Source organism: Apis laboriosa, unplaced genomic scaffold, assembly GCF_014066325.1.
Source record: "Apis laboriosa isolate Shangri-la unplaced genomic scaffold, ASM1406632v1 scaffold4_cov146, whole genome shotgun sequence".
Classification (NCBI taxonomy): domain Eukaryota; kingdom Metazoa; phylum Arthropoda; class Insecta; order Hymenoptera; family Apidae; genus Apis; species Apis laboriosa.
This window is the reverse complement of record NW_025223501.1, coordinates 3,294,988-3,315,365: the sequence shown is the minus strand read 5'-3', so window position 1 is coordinate 3,315,365 and position 20,378 is coordinate 3,294,988. Positions and strand designations below refer to the sequence as shown.

The window sequence follows — 20,378 nt, the reverse complement described above, 5'->3', positions numbered from 1 at the left end:
CCTTATACAAAAGTAATAAAAGCTTGCTCGTTCACAGTTCGATTAATCGATTGTGTAATCGCGTGGTCGTTTCGTGCGCCGCATCATCGAGGAGACAAAATCATCGACGGATGCAAAATCATCGCGCGTGGTTCTTCGTCGAAGAAGATCGAGTCGAATTTTATATATATATATATATATATATATTTAAGCGATTAAAAACGTCGTTGAAACGAAAGAAAGAAATTCTTTGACTTTTTTTTCTCTTTGCTTTTTTTCTTCCTTTTCTTTTCTTTTCTTTTCTTTTCTTTTCTCTTTGGTTTTCGGAGTTTTCGGAGCAGCGTGAAACTTTTTCGCGAAAAGTTAGTTCGAGGAGTCAGGCGTCTATACATATACATATTTCTATACATACGAATAAACGAAGGAAACCGCAATAGAGAAGATCCACAATGAATTTATTAAGCGTTGCGAGCGAGTGATTATATTATTATCCGCGATCGTTTATTCGCACGTATATATATTGGATATAATTATATTTATGTGTATATTTATATTTATATATATATATATATATGTATATATATATATGTATATATATATATATATACGAGACTGGTTCGAGCTGGTGTTGAATATATTTCTGAACAAGTTAGGCCATCGTCAGGGTGCCCGCGCCCATGCCGAAGCCCACCCCCTTCGGCCCGAAATTCCGGTTGTAACATCCGCGACAATAAATGTCTCCGTCTGGGCCGTCGTTCAGATTCGTCGAGTCTAACGAGCGGTGGCACTCGGCGCAGCTGAAGCAACGCTTGTGCCACACGCGATTCTTCGAGATCATCTGCTCGGCAGCGTACACGGAGTAGCCGCAACGCGCGCACCCGTGCCCGTCGCTCCGCTTCTGCCCGACCTGAGGCTTTGCATCGATGCTGAAAAAAATCGATTCGAACATGTGAGTGGAAAATAGAAGAGGGGAAGTTGAATTATCATGATTGACATTCTTTCTTTTTTTTTTTAATTCATTCTCCAAACCAAAATTTTAATCTAGGAAAATAATAATCTTGCGAAAGGAAGATGAGAAATTTTTAATTTTGCGTGGAAAAGAAAGGTAGATTCTAAGAGAGGGTCCAATAATCTCGGCGAGATTTAAATTTCGAAATTTAATTTCAAATCAAAATGTCTGGATTCTCTTGGAGAATCGTTAGAGTTCAAAACACGAAATGGAAAAGTGGAGTGTGGGAGCCAATAAGGTATAATAAAAACTTACTAGGAGGGAGCGTGATCCCCATCGGTTGAAACGAGGGTGGGGGTATGTCCGAATCCGAATCCTTTGGGTCCGAAAAGCTTGCTGTAGCACGATCGGCAGTGAATCTCCTTGTCGGGTCCATCGCAGGCCAGCATAGAGTCGAGAGGTCGATGGCACTCGGCGCAGTTGAAGCATTTCTTGTGCCACATAGTCCCCTTGGCAAGCTGTTGTTCGGCGGCGAATACCATGCCACCGCAACGAGGGCAACCTTGACCGGCTGGCGCCTTGATTGCCGTCGTATCGGGATTGTAATATGGTCGATTAGCCGAAATCTCTTCCTCCCTGAAACGGAAATAATTTTCTCTTTCAAAAATCGATTCGAAAAATTTCAAATGGATTAATTATATAATTCGAATGAATTAAGGAAAGATCCGTCGAATTGCTATTTCGATTCTCGAGGAGTTAGTTTTTTAGAGTTTATCAATCGATGAATATATAATTATAGAAGAAACGATTGGAAAAATATATTGGATATATTGGTTCCGAAAGTAATTCCGTTTTTTCACACGAGTGTCGCTAGTGTTGCACACTGTTTATCCAGCCAACTTCACTCTAAACCGTTGTTATTATTCGAGAGTCGGCATTTCACACGGTTTATCTATAAGAAAAATTCGTTCGATTCCGTGCAATTGTTTTGTTTTTCGCGCGTGATAAAGATGCGAGATTAAAAGATTTTCGGCATATTTCATTTTTTTATTACCGAAAAGGTAAGAATGCTGTTCAGGCAAGTTCAAAAAAGTTACGCGAAGTCTATGGAAAAGAAAGTGTATCAACGGTGTGCCAGTGTAAAAATTGAAATCGAAGTTGACAAAGACAAAATAAAGGCATCGATCGAAATGAACCGACGAATAAACAACTCGAGAAATCGTATTTGTCGAATTCGATTGTTCGTGATCGCGTGAAACAATGTCATGCATTGTCGTGAAAAAGAACGAAATTACTTTCTATAACGAGCTCAAACGAGGCTTCTTCAAAGATATAATGGACCAAGAGACTCGAATACACATATCTTTGAAGAATTAGTTTTTCCTGGAAGAATGTCGCAGCTTGCACGGAGGGGAGAAGAGGATCTACTCACGTTAGACCATCGGTTTGTAAGAATCCCGAACCACATGCGAATCCGTATCCGTGCGGTCCCCATTTCTTTCCGTAGCAGGTCTTACAGTAGACGTCTTTGTCGGGCCCGTCGCAGGCGATGATCGAGTCGAGCGTTTTGCTGCAGTCGTGACACTTGTAGCATTTTCTGTGCCATTCGCGGCCCTTCGCGAGCACCTGTTCGGCGGCGAACACGACGCCGCCGCAACGTGGACAACCTTTGCCGGGCGGGGCTTTGATTATGGCGGTGTCGATCACGGTTGTACGAGGAGCTGCCTCGCTACGATTCAGAAAAATTCACAATTCCCTTGATCCGAAGAAGAAATTTATTTGTCGACACCATCGAGTCGCTCGAGTGAACGAATAAATTTAAAATGTTAAAATTTAAAATTTTTTTAATGAATTATTATTTTTCTTTTTTTCTTTTCTTTCATCAAGAGAGATATGGATTCGATGGAATTCAAATTTATTCCCGTTCGAGCGACTGGTGGTTCGAAGTTTCTCGGGGATCACGATAAAACAACTCCATGCAAAGTGGAATCGGTCGATATTGATCGGCGATTAAAATTCAGAGTTGCCGATGTAAAGCGTCCATCGAGAATTGAATTTGATCAATATCGTCGAGCACGAGATTTGCTTAAAGGAGATTTTATATGTATATATATATTTTTTTTTTGTTTGTAGTAAAATCAACTACTGTATTACGCGAAAAGGTGCATGCTTTTAGTGCACGATACTAAATTAGAGGTGGGCGAGAGAAGTTGTTATTATGGCTCTTTAAGAATTAGTGTCAGTTACAATCAGAAACGGTTTAGTCAGACTCAAAAAATAAGATAACTAACGAAGGTGAGTAATAGCGCAAAGCGTTAAAGCGTCGATTTATATTATACGCCACGAAGACGCGTGCGTTCGTTCTTTTCTTTCATTCTCGCGAAAATCTGATTTCTTCAACTTGAGCGATAAATGAATCCTGAACTCTCCCCCCTTTGGAACAACTCTGTGTTTCGAATTTCGATAAAAAAAAGGAAAAAAAAAAAAAAACAATTATTCCATCCAATTTTAAATTTCATTTCACGATATCGACGATTTCCACGATATAATTTCATCGAATTATGTATCGAACGATTTTAAAAATTTTTTTTTTTTTCTTTTCATAAATGCAAGAGAACTTAATCCTGTCAATTTGTAAAATTTCCCCAATGATATTAATTTAACGCAACAGCGGATGGATCTCGAAACGCCATCGAACAGTGCGTTGTTATTCCTCCAACAATTATTCGATATTTTGCAACATGTGTATATCTTTTCCATTGGAAAACTACGTTTGAGAATTAATTGGAAGAGATTGGGAGAGCTCCCTGAGAAAATCAATTTGGATGGACACAAACGGACACAAACACGCGCACGCACACAACACACATAGAGAGAATAGTGGCGAATAGTAGCATAACTAAGGGGACGCGTACCCCTCGTCCTCAATATCGCACTGCAGCCCGATCCACATAACCCCAGCGTGGCCAATACCTCGCGGACCGAATTTCTTCGGATAGCAAGCTGTTAAGCAGACAAGCGCATCGTATATAGTGAGAGTGTAGAAGCCGAGAGGCGGGATATATCTCGCGTGTTCCCGTCTCAGTCTCGGCTCTGAAAACCCACCCATTAGCGTAGCAGTCGCTTTGTAGGGCGCCACCACCCTGGCCGTACCCATAACCCTTCGGTCCGAATTTCTTTCCGTAGCATACTGCGGAGAACATTGGTTAAAGGTATCTGCTCTGTTCTTCAACCTAGTTGCCTACGTTCACGTTCCCAGGGATATATCCTATACTTGGATACGTTCTACTTTTTTCCCTTTTTTTCATCACGATTTATTTAAAAATCGATCGATTTTTCGATTTTTTTCTTTTTTGATTTTAACGAGAGAGAATTTTGAAAAGGGTGGAGAGATATAGATATCTATCGATTTTTTGATTTTTCTTTTCTGATTTTATCAGGAATTCTGAAAAGGAGAGATATCTATCGATTTTTTGATTTTTCTTTTCTGATTTTAACACAAGAGAATTCTGAAAAAGGTGAAGAGATACAGATATCTATCGATATTTTTTTTTTTTCTGATTTTAACACGAGAGAATTCTGAAAGGGACTGAGAAGTATAGATATCAATTTTTTGATTTTTTTTTTCTGATTTTAACACGAGAGAATTTTGAAAGGGACTGAGAAGTATAGATATCAATTTTTTGATTTTTCTTTTCTGATTTTAACACGAGAAAATTCTGAAAGGAACTGAAAAGTATAGATATCAATTTTTTGATTTTTCTTTTCTGATTTTAACGAGAGAGAATTTTGAAAAGGGCGGAGAGATATAGATATCTATCGATTTTTTGATTTTTCTTTTCTGATTTTATCACGAATTCTGAAAAGGAGAGATATCTATCGATTTTTTGATTTTTTTTTTCTGATTTTAATACGAAAGAATTTTGAAAAGGACTGAGAAGTATAGACATCTATCGATTTTTTGATTTTTCTTTTCTGATTTTAAGATGAGAGAATTCTGAAAGGGACTGAGAAGTATAAATATCAATTTTTTGATTTTTCTTTTCTGATTTTAACACGAAAGAATTTTGAAAAGGACTGAAAAGTATAGATATCTATCGATTTTTTAATTTTCTTTTTTCTGATTTTAATACGAGAGAATTCTGAAAAGGACATAAAGATATCTATCGATTTTAACGAGAGAATTTTGAAAGGGACTGAGAAATATAGATATCTATCGATTTTTTGATTTTTTTTTTTTTCTGATTTTAACACAAGAGAATTCTGAAAAAGGTGAAGATATAAATATCTATCGATTTTTTTTTTCTGATTTTAAAGAGAATTCTGAAAGGGACTGAGAAGTATAGATATCAATTTTTTGATTTTTCTTTTCTGATTTTAATACGAAAGAATTTTGAAAGGGACTGAAAAGTATATATATCAATTTTTTGATTTTTCTTTTCTGATTTTAACACGAAAGAATTTTGAAAAGGACTGAAAAGTATAGATATCTATCGATTTTTTAATTTTCTTTTTTCTGATTTTAACACGAGAGAATTCTGAAAAGGAGAGATATCTATCGATTTAATTTTTCTTTTCTGATTTTAACACGAGAGAATTCTGAAAAAGGCGTAGAGTTTAAACTAGATAGAGAGCGTCGTAGAACGTATCCACAGTATTTCGTATCTCTGGTCTGATGTAATATCCTCACCTTTGCAATAGATGTCCTTATCAGGACCTTCGCAGCAGTTGACCGAGTCTAATCTCTTGGAGCAGTTGGCACATTTAAAGCATTCCTTGTGCCATTGCTACGTGGGACACAAAGGGACACAGTGGTGGTTAGTCACCGAGAGGAACCGCGTTCCGATTCTCACGTTCTATTACTCATAGTTATTCCCAATTTTTCCATTCTTCCCTTACGATTTCTCCTCTCTTTCCAAATCAGATTTCCAAATTGGATTTGTTCTGCTCGCTCTTACTTTCTTTTCAAATAAATGTCTCCCGAGTAGACACTAGGTAATAGAACTTGGTCATTTGTGAGTCGAGGAGAACAGATACAACAATAAGGAAGAAAATCATCGTCTAAAAGGTATCTAAGATGGTATCTTTCGTTCTTCTCTCTAGACAAATCTAAGTGAAGAAAGAATCTAGAATCTAACTAGATTTGTATCGTGTGACAATTTACGGAACACTTTGCGCCAATGTGTTTACCACGGATCTCTGAACTAACTAACTAACTAACTAACTAACTAACGTAAGGAATAATAACTAAGAAGGAGTACACTACAAAAGGATGACCATGGACAAGAGGATGACAAGAAATTAATTTAGAATAGACACGTATGGTGGATGATGATCGAGAGAGAGGAAAAGAAAAAAAAAAAAAAAAAGAAAGAGAGACGAGCAATAGAGTTTTGTTGGATTGCAAAAGATACCTCGACAATATATCTCGCGATCAGGACCATCGCAATGAAGCGTCGAGTCCAGAGACCGATGACAGGTTTTGCACTTGTAGCATTGCTTATGGTAAGCCTAATCACAAGAAGTAGGAATAACCATGATGATGTCCCGCAATCGATCGTATATATCTTCTCGCTATGATCGATATTTATTAAAAAAGAAGAAAAAAAAAAAAAAAAGAAAAAAAAAGAAAGAAAGAAACCTTGAAACCTTGGTACCGCGACACAGGTGTCTCTCAAGTTTAAATTTAATAATCGGTTCGGAATAAAATTGAAGAGAGAATTGGTAATTTGTTGTTAATCGAGAGGCTAACTTGTAGTTGAATTTTGGTGCGTCTCCAATTTGGCAATCGTGTTATAATCATATGTTATACGCCAGACTAGGGGGAGGAGGACGAGCTTTCTTCCGAGCTGAAATTTTATCCTCGACGACAGAAGCTCGAGGTTCTAATTACAAGATTAATCAAACGAGTAAAATTTCAAGATAGATGAGGATGTTCGTGTAAGAGAATATATTCTATTCACACAATTTGTATCAATTTTATGCTACTTACTATTACTATAATTTTTCCTTCGTACAAATTATAATTGTAGACGCAAAACAAGAAATTTGGCAATCGCGTTTCAAAAATATTTAGATCAAGAATCTTTCTAAACGATATCATATTAAATGATACAAAAAAAAAAAATAAACAAAAAATTTGGCAATCGCGTTTCAAAAATATTTAAATTAAGAATCTTTCTAAACGATACTATGTTAAATGGTAAAAAAAACAAACAAAAAATTTGGCAATCGCGTTTCAAAAATGTTTAAATTAAGAATCTTCCTAAACGACACCATATTAAATGATACGAAAATAAAAAACATAAAATTTGGCAATCGCGTTTCAAAAATATTTAAATTAAGAATCTTTCTAAATTCACACCATATTCAAAACTGTAGAGGAGGAAATTAACCCAAATGTGATCTAAATGTAGTCTAAAAATAAGAATCTTTCTAAATTCACACCATATTCAAAGCTGTAGAAGAGAGAATTGACCCAAATGTTTGGTCTAATGATACAAAAATAAGAAACAAAAAAATTTGGTAATCAGAAATATTTAAATTAAGAATTTTTCTAAATTCATATTATATTCAAAGCTTTAGAAGAGAAGATTAACCCAAATATGGTCTAAATGATACAAAAATAAGAATCTTTCTAAATTCACACCATATTCAAAGCTGTAGAAGAGAGAATTCACCCAAATGTAGTCTAAATAATATAAAAATAAGAAACAAAAAAAATTTGGCAATCAGAAATATTTAGATTAAGAATCTTTCTAAATTCATACTATATTCAATATTTTAGAAAGGAAAATTGACCCAAATATGATCTAAATGATACTAAAATAAGAATCTTTCTAAATTCACACCATATTCAAAGCTGTAGAAGGGAAAATTGACCAAAATATGATCTAAATGATACAAAAATAAGAATATTTCTAAATTCACACTATATTCAAAGCTGGAGAAGAGAGAATTGACTCAAATGTCTGGTCTAATGATACAAAAATAAGAAACAAAAAAATTTGGTAATCAGAAATATTTAAATTAAGAATTTTTCTAAATTCATATTATATTCAATGCTTTAGAAGAAAAGATTGACCCAAATATGGTCTAAATGATACTAAAATAAGAATCTTTCTAAATTCACACCATATTCAAAGCTGTAGAAGGGAAAATTGACCAAAATATGGTCTAAATGATACAAAAATAAGAATCTTTCTAAATTCACACCATATTCAAAGCTGTAGAAGAGAGAATTCACCCAAATGTAGTCTAAATAATATAAAAATAAGAAACAAAAAAAATTTGGCAATCAAAAATATTTAGATTAAGAATCTTTCTAAATTCATACTATATTCAATATTTTAGAAAGGAAAATTGACCCAAATATGATCTAAATGATACAAAAATAAGAATCTTTCTAAATTCACACCATATTCAAAGCTATAGAAGAGAGGATTGACAGTGGCCTAAAAGGGGCGATTAAGTGTCTATTCGGTGTCCGTATCGCTTGCTCCAAGTTATTTTCCAACCTCGAACGCATCGGGGATGGCCAGTTGGTGATCTGCCAAACCTGACGAAGACAGGAAAAGCTCTTGGGCCGTCACCAACGGCAACAAGCGTTGGCCAGCGTCGACTCATCCCCCGTCTTCTCTCTCTCTCTCTCTCTCTCTCTTCTTATTTTTTCCCTCATTGTTATGAAATTACGCGTTTCGTCAGACGAAGAAGAAGATTACGGAGGCGCATCACGATTCGCGAGTATTTGGCACCGTGTCAACCAGTGGCGATCCAGTCAATTTTAGAATCGAATAACAGCACAGCCTACCCTTGAGCATTCTTCATTACTTCATTTCCTTTTTTATTTCTTTTTTTCCTTCTTTCTTTCTTTCCGCTTTCTCTAGACAAGATAATTCCACTTTGTTTCGAAACGAATCTTAACACGCTTCTTAAGAATGGTTAAAGGGAGAGGGGGTAAGATTGGCCAACGATTAATCTTTGTCGACAAAATTTGAAACGGGCTGAGTTCGATTAATAATTTGGAATTTCGAATTTCACGAAATTTCTCTGTTTACAACTCCCCTCTTGGATTTGGATCACTTGGTATTGGACTGCTCGAATAAAAATAAAGCGCGCGCTAAAAATACTCGTCGCTCTTCTTCCATCAGTTCCTTCCATCGGTGATATAATATTTGTCCTCGAGGATTACCCTATCGGGCAATGTCGATGAGAGAGGAATACAGTAAGATCGTAGAGAGATATTAAAATCGCCTTTCTCATTATTGATATATTGAAAATGCATTTTTACGACACACGTGGTTTGAAATAGAGATTCCAATTACACATTTTCTATTTTTCGTAAATGAAAATTTTACGCGTATGAAAGATCCAGAAGCTAATCAGTGTAAGCCACAAAATTTGCGAAAATTGATACTAGGCTATCGAAGTAATTAATTGATTCATTAAAAATTTGAACGTCAAAGAAAACTTTTTGAACTATATGTATATATATAAATATACATGATTTCATTTCTTTATATAATTTTGCAAGTCAAATTTTCAAAATTTGCGAAAATGAAATCAATTAAATCGATATTATTGAAGTAATTAATTGATTCATTAAATAAAAATTTCGACGTCAAAGAAAACTTTTTGAATTGTATGTAAATCATTTTCAAAAAATATATTTAATTTCATTTCTCTAATTTTGCAAATAAAATTTTCAAAATGTTTTCAAAATTTTTTAAAATTAAATCAATTAAATCAATATTAAGCTATCGAAGTAATTAATTGATTCATTAAAAATTTGAACGTCAAAGAAAACTTTTTGAACTGTACGTATAAATATATTTGATTTCATTTCTTTATATAATTTGCAAATTTTCAAAATTTGCGAAAATGAAATCAATTAAATCGATACTAAACTATCGAAGTAATTAATTGATTCATTAAATAAAAATTTCGACGTCAAAGAAAACTTTTTGAACTATAAATAAATCATTTTCAAAAAATATATTTAATTTCATTTCTCTAATTTTGCAAATAAAATTTTCAAAATGTTTTAAAATTAAATCAATTAAATCAATATTAAGCTATCGAAGTAATTAATTGATTCATTAACTAAAAATTTGAACGTCAAAGAAAACTTTTTGAACTATATATATGTATATAAATATACATGATTTCATTTCTTTATATAATTTTGCAAGTCAAATTTTCAAAATTTGCGAAAATGAAATCAATTAAATCGATACTAAACTATCGAAGTAATTAATTGATTCATTAAATAAAAATTTCGACGTCAAAAAAAACTTTTTGAACTATAAGTAAATCATTTTCAAAAAATATATTTAATTTCATTTCTCTAATTTTGCAAATAAAATTTTCAAAATGTTTTAAAATTAAATCAATTAAATCAATATTAAGCTATCGAAGTAATTAATTGATTCATTAAGTAAAAATTTGAACGTCAAAGAAAACTTTTTGAATTATGTATAAATATACATGATTTCATTTCTTTATATAATTTTGCAAGTCAAATTTTCAAAATTTGCGAAAATGAAATCAATTAAATCGATACTAAACTATCGAAGTAATTAATTGATTCATTAAATAAAAATTTCGACGTCAAAGAAAACTTTTTGAACTATAAGTAAATCATTTTCAAAAAATATATTTAATTTCATTTCTCTAATTTTGCAAATAAAATTTTCAAAATGTTTTAAAATTAAATCAATTAAATCAATATTAAGCTATCGAAGTAATTAATTGATTCATTAACTAAAAATTTGAACGTCAAAGAAAACTTTTTGAACTATATATATGTATATAAATATACATGATTTCATTTCTTTATATAATTTTGCAAGTCAAATTTTCAAAATTTGCGAAAATGAAATCAATTAAATCGATACAAAACTATCGAAATAATTAATTGATTAATTATATTATTAGAAATTCGAACGACAAAAAAAAACCTTTTGAATTATGTGCAAATCTCTATATAATTTCACAAGTCAAATTTTCAAAATGATTTTGAAATAGAATAATTTCATATACGACTGGTCATCGATCATTGAGCGTCACCACTCGATCTTATTATCGATCGTCCAATAATTATAAATATAGATCGGGGAAATTTGACCAAACTGAAACGAACTAAACTTTAAGATCGATAAAATTTTCGAATAATAAAAAATTCTCTTTTCTATTTCTCGACGAGTCGCGGTACCAAGGAACGATAGAGGTGTCTCGTTGAGCGAAAGGGACGAGCAATTTTAAGGGAAACTCACCCTTCCTCTGGCCAGCATCTGTTCGGCAGCGTACACGTATCCTCCGCATCGAGGACAACCCTCTCCTTCTGGCGCCTTCGCGATGGCTCTTGGTTCCAGAATGGCGTTCGATCCTCTCGCGAGTTCCCTAAAAACGTGCCCCTTGTAGACATCAGATCGTCACTTCACCCGTTTATAGTGATGAAAAAAAGCTGTGATTCCCAATTGGCGTGCCAACGCCCCACAAGAATTCCACTCAAATTCTCACATATTTGGAATTAACTTCTTTCACAGCCGATTCTGTTTTCTTTCACCCTTTTTTTTTTTTCGTGATATTAAAATAATCAAAGCGGCGAGGAATTCATTAAAATCAAAGGATTAAAGAAATAGAATCCGATTTAGAAGTTACTCGATTTGCAGCTGTTGTTGAATTTTTTTTTTTTTTTTATTCGAACTTGGCATAAAATTGGATTGAAAAAATTGCACATTTATTATCAATTGAACGAGGTATGAATGGTAAAATATCGATAAAAATAGAATAAATAAAGTTGTAAACTCGATCGAGTAATAATTAAAACAGAATCTATATAATTTTTTGGAATTTCAATTACCAAGTAAACTTTACTTTCAACCAGTTGCAAATGAGATAATAAAATTCGGCTGCGAAAACGTTAATTCGTCATAATAAGGGAGAGATGAGAATTAATAATCTCGAATTTCCTTTTTTTTTTCTCGTTGAAAGGTTGCTCGATGAAAGAAAGAGAGAGAGAGAGAGAGAAAGGGGTGGGGGATATTGATCAGGGGCGTTGGAATACCAGGAGGTGGAGAACCACCAGAAACAGAAGCAGACAGTACAAGAAAACACCACTGCAAAACAGAAGAGGGAGGGATCGATCGGTGAAACGACAGAAACTCCACTGGAACTCCACGAGCGCTGAAAGTTGAAATAATTTTCGTATACATCGAAAATGGTTTCGAGAGGTTTCGAAACGCGTGGCGAGTTTCCGTCGTCCACGGATCGACGAAACGAAAACGAAAACTCTAAATGTAATACTAAAAAAAAATGATAATTACCAGAAACCAGACGAAAGAATAACAACCCGGGCGGTTAGAGAGTGTTAGGCACATGTTAGTTAATCGGTTAGTATCCCGTTTCCCTTTTGCGACCACGCAAGTGGCTTCCGCCGAGCCCCGAGAGGAGAGCCAAGAAGCGGATCGTGTGATAACAAGAAATCAAATATAAATAATAAATAAATACGTTTTATTCAGAAAAAATAAAAGAAACGAGTGAGGACAGAGCAAGAGGCACAAGAAAGAACGAAAGAAAGAAAGAAAGAAAGAAAGAAAGAAAGAAAGAAAAGAAAGAAAGAAAACAAAGAAAGGAGGGGAAACCATGAAAAAAATGGGAAAGCAAATAATAGAAGAGGGATCGATTGAAAATTGAAATTTTAAGAAAGAGTTCGAATTTGAAACAGAGAGAGAGAAAAAAAAAACGTTCAAAGATAAATAAACAATAGGTAGGTAGGAGGAAACCGAAAAAGCGTTTTATCTACGGTACAGCACCCCTACACGTGTGTCTGGAAGCGAGCAATGTTGTATGTATATTGTATGTTGCGTGTGTGTAAAAATCGCTGTTGTCTAAACAGAAGCACCCATTGAGTTAAACGTGTTAGCAAGGGTTACGGAGTTATTGTGTGTCTCGAGAGAGAGAGAGAGAGAGAAAAAAATGAATAAAGAAAGTAAAGACTACTAGAGAGAGAGAGAGAGAGAGAGAGGCCGTGCAAGTGTGTTGCGTATATCGATAAATCGCCCGCGAGATTTGACAGAATTTATATATATATATTTGGAAAATAAAAAATAATACGGAAAATAAAATTAAGAAGAAGAGAAAAAGTGACTAAAAAAAAAAAAAAAAAAAAAAGAAATATATATATAAAAGCGGTTGGTTTCTCAATGTGTGAGGCGGTAGAAGAGAAAAGGCAGAGAGAGTCAAGAAGAGAAATATAGATATAGAGAGAGAGAGAGGCGGAATCTGACTCGGTGCTCACCATTTTTTTCTTTTGTTACTCGCTAGTTCCCTTTATCACGAGGATTTTTCGAGCGCAGGCTCGATGTGATAAAGCGACAACATATATTGTTCAATCATGGGCCTCCGGTTGGCTCGCACTCGGCGGGGCTGGCGGGGGGTGTAGTAGGGTGTTTTTTTGCTCTTTTTCGATATTTTTTTGTTTTCTTTTGCTTGGCTTTTTCAGTTGCTCGTTTGTTTGCTTTTTTTTTTTTTTTTTTTTTTTTTATTATTATTATTATTTCTCGTGTTGTTGTACTTTCTTTCGTTTCTTTCTTTAGAGAGAAGAAGATTAAGAAAAGAAGATTGAGGAGGGGAGAGGGGGGGGGGGAGGGACTCAAAAATTTGGGGTTGAGAGAAGAGGTTGGTTCTTCGCTAAAAACGTTAGAAAAAAAAAAAAAAAGAAAAAAAGAAAAAAGAAATTAAACGGCCTGGCTTGGAATTCGCACGTATTCGTCCTTGAACCGGTTCGTTGCCAACCGGTTCATTGTTCTCCATTTGTCGTCGAGGCCAGGTGAAAATTTTGAACGCTTTTCCGCTAAGATATTAAATATCTATCTTACATATATATATATAAGTACATATTTAAGTTAAGTTAAGGTGTGTATATGGGCATGTACAGTGGGTCAAAAACGTCTTTCTTTTTGTGAATCACGTGATGATATAACCGGCATATAAATTGGACACAATTATTTTTCCCCTCTCATCTGTACCATAGTAATTATTTTTCGAGACGAAAAGAATTATTTATCCAACAATATTTACAAGAACATTTTTGTCCGACCGTCTATGCTCTCGGAAAATAATCGCGAAGCAGTTGTGTCAATGAAGAAGACCAGATTCTTCTGTTTTTTTTTTTTTTTTTTTTTTTTTTCTTTCCCTTTTTAAAGTCTTTTAATGGCACTTATTACAGATGGTACAAATGATTCTATAAACTAGCGTAACGTAATGTAATAATCGCATAAAAGAAACGAGAAAGAGTATATATATATATATATATAATAATGTGTAACTGTATATATATATATACGAAAACGACCGCTCTTAATCCAGTCGTTTCACAAAAGGGCAAAAGTGAAAAAAAAACAAGAGAAAGAACAAAACGGAAGACAAATAAAAGGAAAAAGAAAAAAAAGAGAGAGAACGAAAAAGTAAAATAAATCTAAAAAACAAAGAGAACGGAAAAAAGAAAAGAAAGTATATATATATATACACACATATATATATAGACAATAAAAAGAAAACGGGTGAGAAGATAAGAGAGAAAACCAGAAAAAACGTGGGTAGTAGTTAAACGTGACAAAAGAGAGAGAAGTCGACTAGATTAAAACACAGTTAATTAATCGATGATTATAACGTCGTCGTCGTCGTCGTCGTCGTCGTCGTCGTCATAGCATCGCAATCACCATCATCATCATCATCACTATCATCGTAGTCGGTGCCGATGGACGACGAAAGGATCACATAAGGGGCATTAGGGGAAAAGGGATCAGGGATCGGATCAATCGAAAGAGGGATTACAAAAAGAGAAAAAAAAACTGACTAAAAATTAACGAAACCAAAAAAAAAAAAAAGAGAGAGAGAGAGAAAAAGAGACAGAGAGAAACGAAACGAGGAGGATTGAAATCAGAGAAATGCTGAATGGCATATAAAAAGAAAAGAAAAAAAAAAGAAGTAAATGAAAATTTATAAATAATAGGGGAGAGAGAAAGAAAATAAAGTCCTAAAAGGGAACACGATAATTTTACACAGTCGTGATGCTGTAATGCACATGTACGCAGACGCATGCTCTCCGTCCTTGGGTTTCTTAGTAGGCTGCCTTTAAGTGTGTTCGCGTGTCTTCCAATTCGTTCTTTCTGATACGATTTATCGTATCGAGAGGAGGAGCAATTGCTGTCGAATCATTGGGCTTGGTCGATGTTGGTTGGTTGTTGGTCGGTCGATTTTCATACAGTTTTTGTGATTTTTTTTTTTTTTTTTTTTTTTTTTNTTTAATTAACAGCACGTATTGTATGGTTTCTTATAAATGATGATCATATACATAAACGACTGAGGGGAGAAACATATATATATTTTTTTTTTTTTTTTTTTTTTTTTTTTTAGGTTGAGGAATAGGAGGTGGGGGTGGGGGTAGAGAAGGGGAGGGAGACGACGGGCAGGTGCACTCACTCGCTACTCTTCAAATGTTCGCCCTGATCCATGGACAGGCAACCAGCGCCTCCACCGAAGCCGTATCCCTTAGGACCGAACTTGCGTCCATGGCACACTTTGCAAAAAAGCTCACCCTCGTGCTCGGTGCAGTTTGTCGAGTCGAGTAATTTGCCGCACAGACCTGGAACACACAGGAATAGTTTGGCTATTCCGCCTATTCCGCCGTCCTTCCGCTAGGCTTCCCTTTCTTTGGATTTTTTTAATTCGTCTCTTGCCATTAAAACTGGACGATCGTTAATACTGATTTTGATTTCGTTCAATTTTTACAACTACGAGTTTCTATCATGCGAGATCAGTGAAAATTTTAGAGAAAAAAAAAAAAAAAAAAAGAAAATTTCCTCGGCACTGAATCGAAATCAACGATCATTAATGGAATGATTATTTTTTTTTTTTTTCAAAATTGTGAAATTTGTTAACGAATGAAAAGAAAACACGATGAGATCAAACGAGAGGTTGAGAAGAAATGTGCGCTAAATTAATTTGTGGATGTAAAAATTGTTCGAGATTCGGGAAGGAAATCAATCTTCCAATCTAAGAACGAATGTTCCCTTAAGTCTGGTTTACATTTCTGTCAGCGGTAATATTCCTTATTAGATTAGAACTTGACAGGTAGAGGCTGGTAAATGAATTAATACAATTATACGAAGAGAGAATGCTTCACCTACTTTCTCGACCGGCTGCACTTTACATATTACATAACTAATTCTAGTTGAGAGTTAAATTTATCAAAATCTTATGAAATTCGCACAAACACGTGTTCACAATTTGTTACGTCATTTAAAATAGAAAAATATTTGTTCGATTCTTCCTTTCTTCTAATTTATTTCAAATTAATTTATTAAAAAAAAAAAAAAAAGAATTCTTCCAATTCATTCCAATCGAATTATTATTCTCTGTCCACATAATCAGAGAACTCATTCTTGATCGATCATTTCATATAATTAATAATCAAATATTCAAAAATATATTGCTCAAAATCGAAATCCATCATCTTTCACAATATAATATAAGATAAAATTAAATAATAATATTTTAATGATTAAAAACTTTTCAAGCTCTTAAGGGTTGATTTACATATATACTATATACTCGTGTGAACGACGACACAAAATCGTACAACATGAATCCATTGAAAGTATCTTATTGCTCTTTTTTAAAAGAGAGACCAAAAAAAAAAAAAAAAAAATATTCGAGGAATATTCGTGAATAAAGTATAACATCCGCGTTAATTTTCGATGCAGCATATTTCCGCTCAAAACCGCGGATGAATATTCAATGGAGTTCCTATTTCAAGTAGGATCACGAAGTACGGATTTTTGCCGGCGAGTTCGCGCGGGTCGTTGCACCCTCGACTTAACGTTGGGTGGTTCTATTTGATTTCTGGCTAGCATACAAAACTAATTAAGGCCAAGACAAACCATCCGGGACTGGCATAAAACTTATTTATAGGGATGGCTAAATTTAAAAACGGCTGATGGTGTTTTTTGCGCAATGGGGGATGCCGAGATCTCTGACAAATCTTGTGAATCAATTAAGATTCATCGTTCAAATCATATTCGAGTATCGATCGTTTAATTTTCGAAAAGATAATTTTCTTAAGAAAATTTTACGTACGAGCTCGATGATCTTTCGATAGTTGCCTGCTTTTAATCATTCTATCGAAATAAAAATATTTATGTTTTTTTTTTTTTTTTGAGACGAAAGAATTCTATAATTTAATTAAAAAAAAATTTTCGATTCATATCTGATAAAAGTATAGTTTGAGAATGTTTGAGGTAGCATGTTTATCGAAGTTTGTTTGATTATTGAATTACAAGATAAAAACACGAGGCACATGTTTCTAGGATAATATTTAATATTTGAGACGAACGCTTACCACACTTGAAGCACATCTTGTGCCATTTGAGTCCTCCAGCAACACGTTCTTCTGCAGCGTACACGGATTTGCCGCATTTGGGACACTTGGGATGTTCTACTGGTTTAAAAGGCATTTTGTCTGTTACTGAAAAAAAAAAAAAAAAGAAGAAAAATGCTCGATTAGTTTCTAAATCGATATAAAATTTCGAAATATTAATCATGTTTCTGGATTTTTATTAAATTTAAATGGAAAAAAAAATAAAATAAAATATTCAATTAGAAGGAAAAGCGAAGATAAAATGATGCCTTTAAATTCTTCTCTTTCTAGTGGAACGAAATTTAAGTAAAAGTTTCGATATTTTAACAAACTTTACGATACGTAAACAGTGAATAACTCAACCTCCAATTACCTAATCTTGCACGAGGAACGTAAACAGTTCCAGTCTCCGCCCTACTACCGATGGACGAAGTCTATTTTTAACAATGGAACAATTTGAATCTTAAAGTTTGTGTTCAATGACCAAAAAGAATAAAGAAAAAAACAAAACTAAAGAATACGTTGTTTCTATCGCACACAATTACATCACAACATCAAAGTGCAATGATGTCATTATAAATAAAATAAATCCCAATTTTTCATAGAAATGAAACCAAAAAGTACCGTAGAAGGATAATCATAAAAATTCCCCTAGAACTTCAATTATTATTATTCATAGAAAATTTTTATTATTAACGGCAACAAAAAACTCCGTAGAAAGATAATCATAAAAATTGCAATTCCCCTAGAACCTCATTAATAATTATTCATAGGGAATTTTTATTATTAGCGGTAATGAGATGATAATAAGATGACCCCAGAATAGAAATTATCCTCATAGATATTAAGAAGGCATGAAATTTTAAGGCGTCGTTCATCATCGATGAAGGATGAAATATTAAAAGAACTTTGAAAACCTTAAATTTAAAATTTCCAACCACGTGGCTTAATATAATCTGGAAGTAAACAACACCAGTGCAACGTAACGTTATAAATCCCTATTAAATATCATAGGGTAATATCAGAGGCAAAGTTGAGAGACGAGGTTGGTAAGAAATCGAAGTTTGGACTTTTGGAAGCGGGTCTAGTGGCAAGTATAGTGACCACGGTATTAGTAGAAATGCTAGAGAGACTACGAGAGAGCAGAAAGAGAGATGGAGGATTCTATATCCGTGCAGACGCAAGCCGGATCGCGAGGCCGTATTAGGGAAGGTGCTAGATTCTCCACAACGCGGTAGCCATTACCCCTACCTTCGCACCCATTCGCTTCTTTCTAACCTATACTTTATTTCACCCATTGTGCAAGTAATTTTTCTTCCCTATATATCTCTTTCTCTAACTCGATAAAATTAATTTTTTAATTAATCGATTTGTGATTTGAATCTTTTCTTCTATTGAATTCGGTATAGAATATTTGAATTAGAAAATGATGAACCGATGTTTTGGCAAAAAAAATTAATAATTAGAAGAAATATTTTTTTTTTCACGAGTTTATTATTGATTCCTTTTGCTTGATCGATAATTAACTTTTAGAGTGTTTTAACGAGTCATAAGCGAAGACGATAAATGCGGTTGTTCGTTACATCATAACAGGCCGAGAAGCGCCGTTGCCACATTCTAGATCCAAACGATCTCAAATTTCATCGCGTTTCAGTGAACCCACCACGCGTGTTTTAACTGAGGCCGCGTAACTCTATTCTGCAACACGCCTCTGACTAAATGTGGCCCTCCACCACGACCAAGCTCGTCTCTTAAAATCTCATCCACCAACCTCTGAAAATTATTATATTTCGAGGGACAAAATTAATCCATCCGTTCCCTGTTTCACTTCAAAATCTTCCAACTCCGACTTCTAACCTCGAAATTACGAAGATCAATTTACGAGATATACGCGATCAATGGAATTAACGAGAAACAATATATAACCTCGTTTAGATTAGATTAGTCCTCACGAGTTCTCCAAAGAAAATAGAGAGGTTCACTTGCTACCGTTTGAATTCCCAAATCGCACCAAAAGCGATGATTCGATTACGATCGACGTGGAAGTCACTTTTTTCTCTCTTTCTCCCCTCGACACGTGGAGAAGCGTGAAAAAGCAGTCGAGGAGAGCGGCGGTAGTTCGTCCAATCTCCGGTTGGCCGCGGAACACTGATGTGCTTGTACTATTACTCACCACCGGGTATCGGTCGAAGTCACGAATGGAAAATCGGTAAACCTCGGGAAGGAAGGCAGGCGTGAAGATGAAAAAACACCGAGAAGCACTCTCTACACCGCACTAATACTGGATTCGAATGGCTGTTCTCGCGTCGTGGCCGTCCTAGTCATAGCCAGCCGTTTGCACACGGCACGTGTGCAACGGAACGTCAGTCCTGTTGACGACAACGTAGCGGTGGCAGAGGGAGTACTAGCCGCCTTCCATCTCTCTACTAGCGGGGGTGTTACACTATACTTCAGGATACCGAAACGGCCGCTCGTTAACTCGATGGGATCTTCTTCTTGGTGACAACTGAATGGACAATATAATAAGCGGGGGAATAATTGTGAGAGAATTTTCCAAAATTTGGAGGTATAACACGTACTTGGATATTTTGATTTGACACTCTCCCACCTTTTCGTTCGTTCGTCGCCGGATTTTTCGTGATTTTTCGGGTCGTTGGAAATATCGGGCCGAATATTAACAGCCGAGCCACTACCTCGAGCCAATAAATTTCAATGGAATCGAGGATGATCGAAATTTTATTCGAGAAATCACGTTTATTATATTCGTTATTTTAAATTATTATAGTTTTATTTTTTTTGGTTTGGTAATTATTTTTATAATTAAGTATTATAAAATTTATTTTTGTATGATATCTGAATTATTATCGAAGAACAAACGAAACTATCTATGCATATGTTATTGAAAGATGTAAGATGATGTTTATGACGTGGATATTTTTGATAAAAAAATTTTGGAAATTATTGGTAATTGAGAATATATCTGTCCTTCTTGTCAATAAATTTTGAAATATTACAGATTAAATTATT

The 20,378-nt window shown here is 34.4% G+C and overlaps 1 protein-coding gene across 1 annotated transcript in view; it reads right to left on the bottom strand.

Moving 5' to 3' along the window:
* Nucleotides 1–19,682, bottom strand: part of LOC122717306 (muscle LIM protein Mlp84B) — a 20,408-nt gene extending 726 nt beyond the window's left edge. Inside the window, exons 1-9 of the mRNA XM_043941254.1 lie at nt 19,525–19,682; nt 17,334–17,459; nt 15,416–15,578; nt 11,203–11,329; nt 5,619–5,715; nt 4,034–4,118; nt 2,361–2,657; nt 1,244–1,564; nt 1–905 (exon numbers count right to left, since the gene is read on the bottom strand). The exon at nt 1–905 is cut by the window's left edge and continues 726 nt beyond it. Coding sequence (XP_043797189.1) covers nt 629–905; nt 1,244–1,564; nt 2,361–2,657; nt 4,034–4,118; nt 5,619–5,715; nt 11,203–11,329; nt 15,416–15,578; nt 17,334–17,448 — 1,482 coding nt within the window. The 5' untranslated portion in view covers nt 17,449–17,459; nt 19,525–19,682 and the 3' untranslated portion in view covers nt 1–628. The remainder of the gene's footprint in view (nt 906–1,243; nt 1,565–2,360; nt 2,658–4,033; nt 4,119–5,618; nt 5,716–11,202; nt 11,330–15,415; nt 15,579–17,333; nt 17,460–19,524) is intronic.
* Nucleotides 19,683–20,378: the final 696 nt, after the last annotated feature.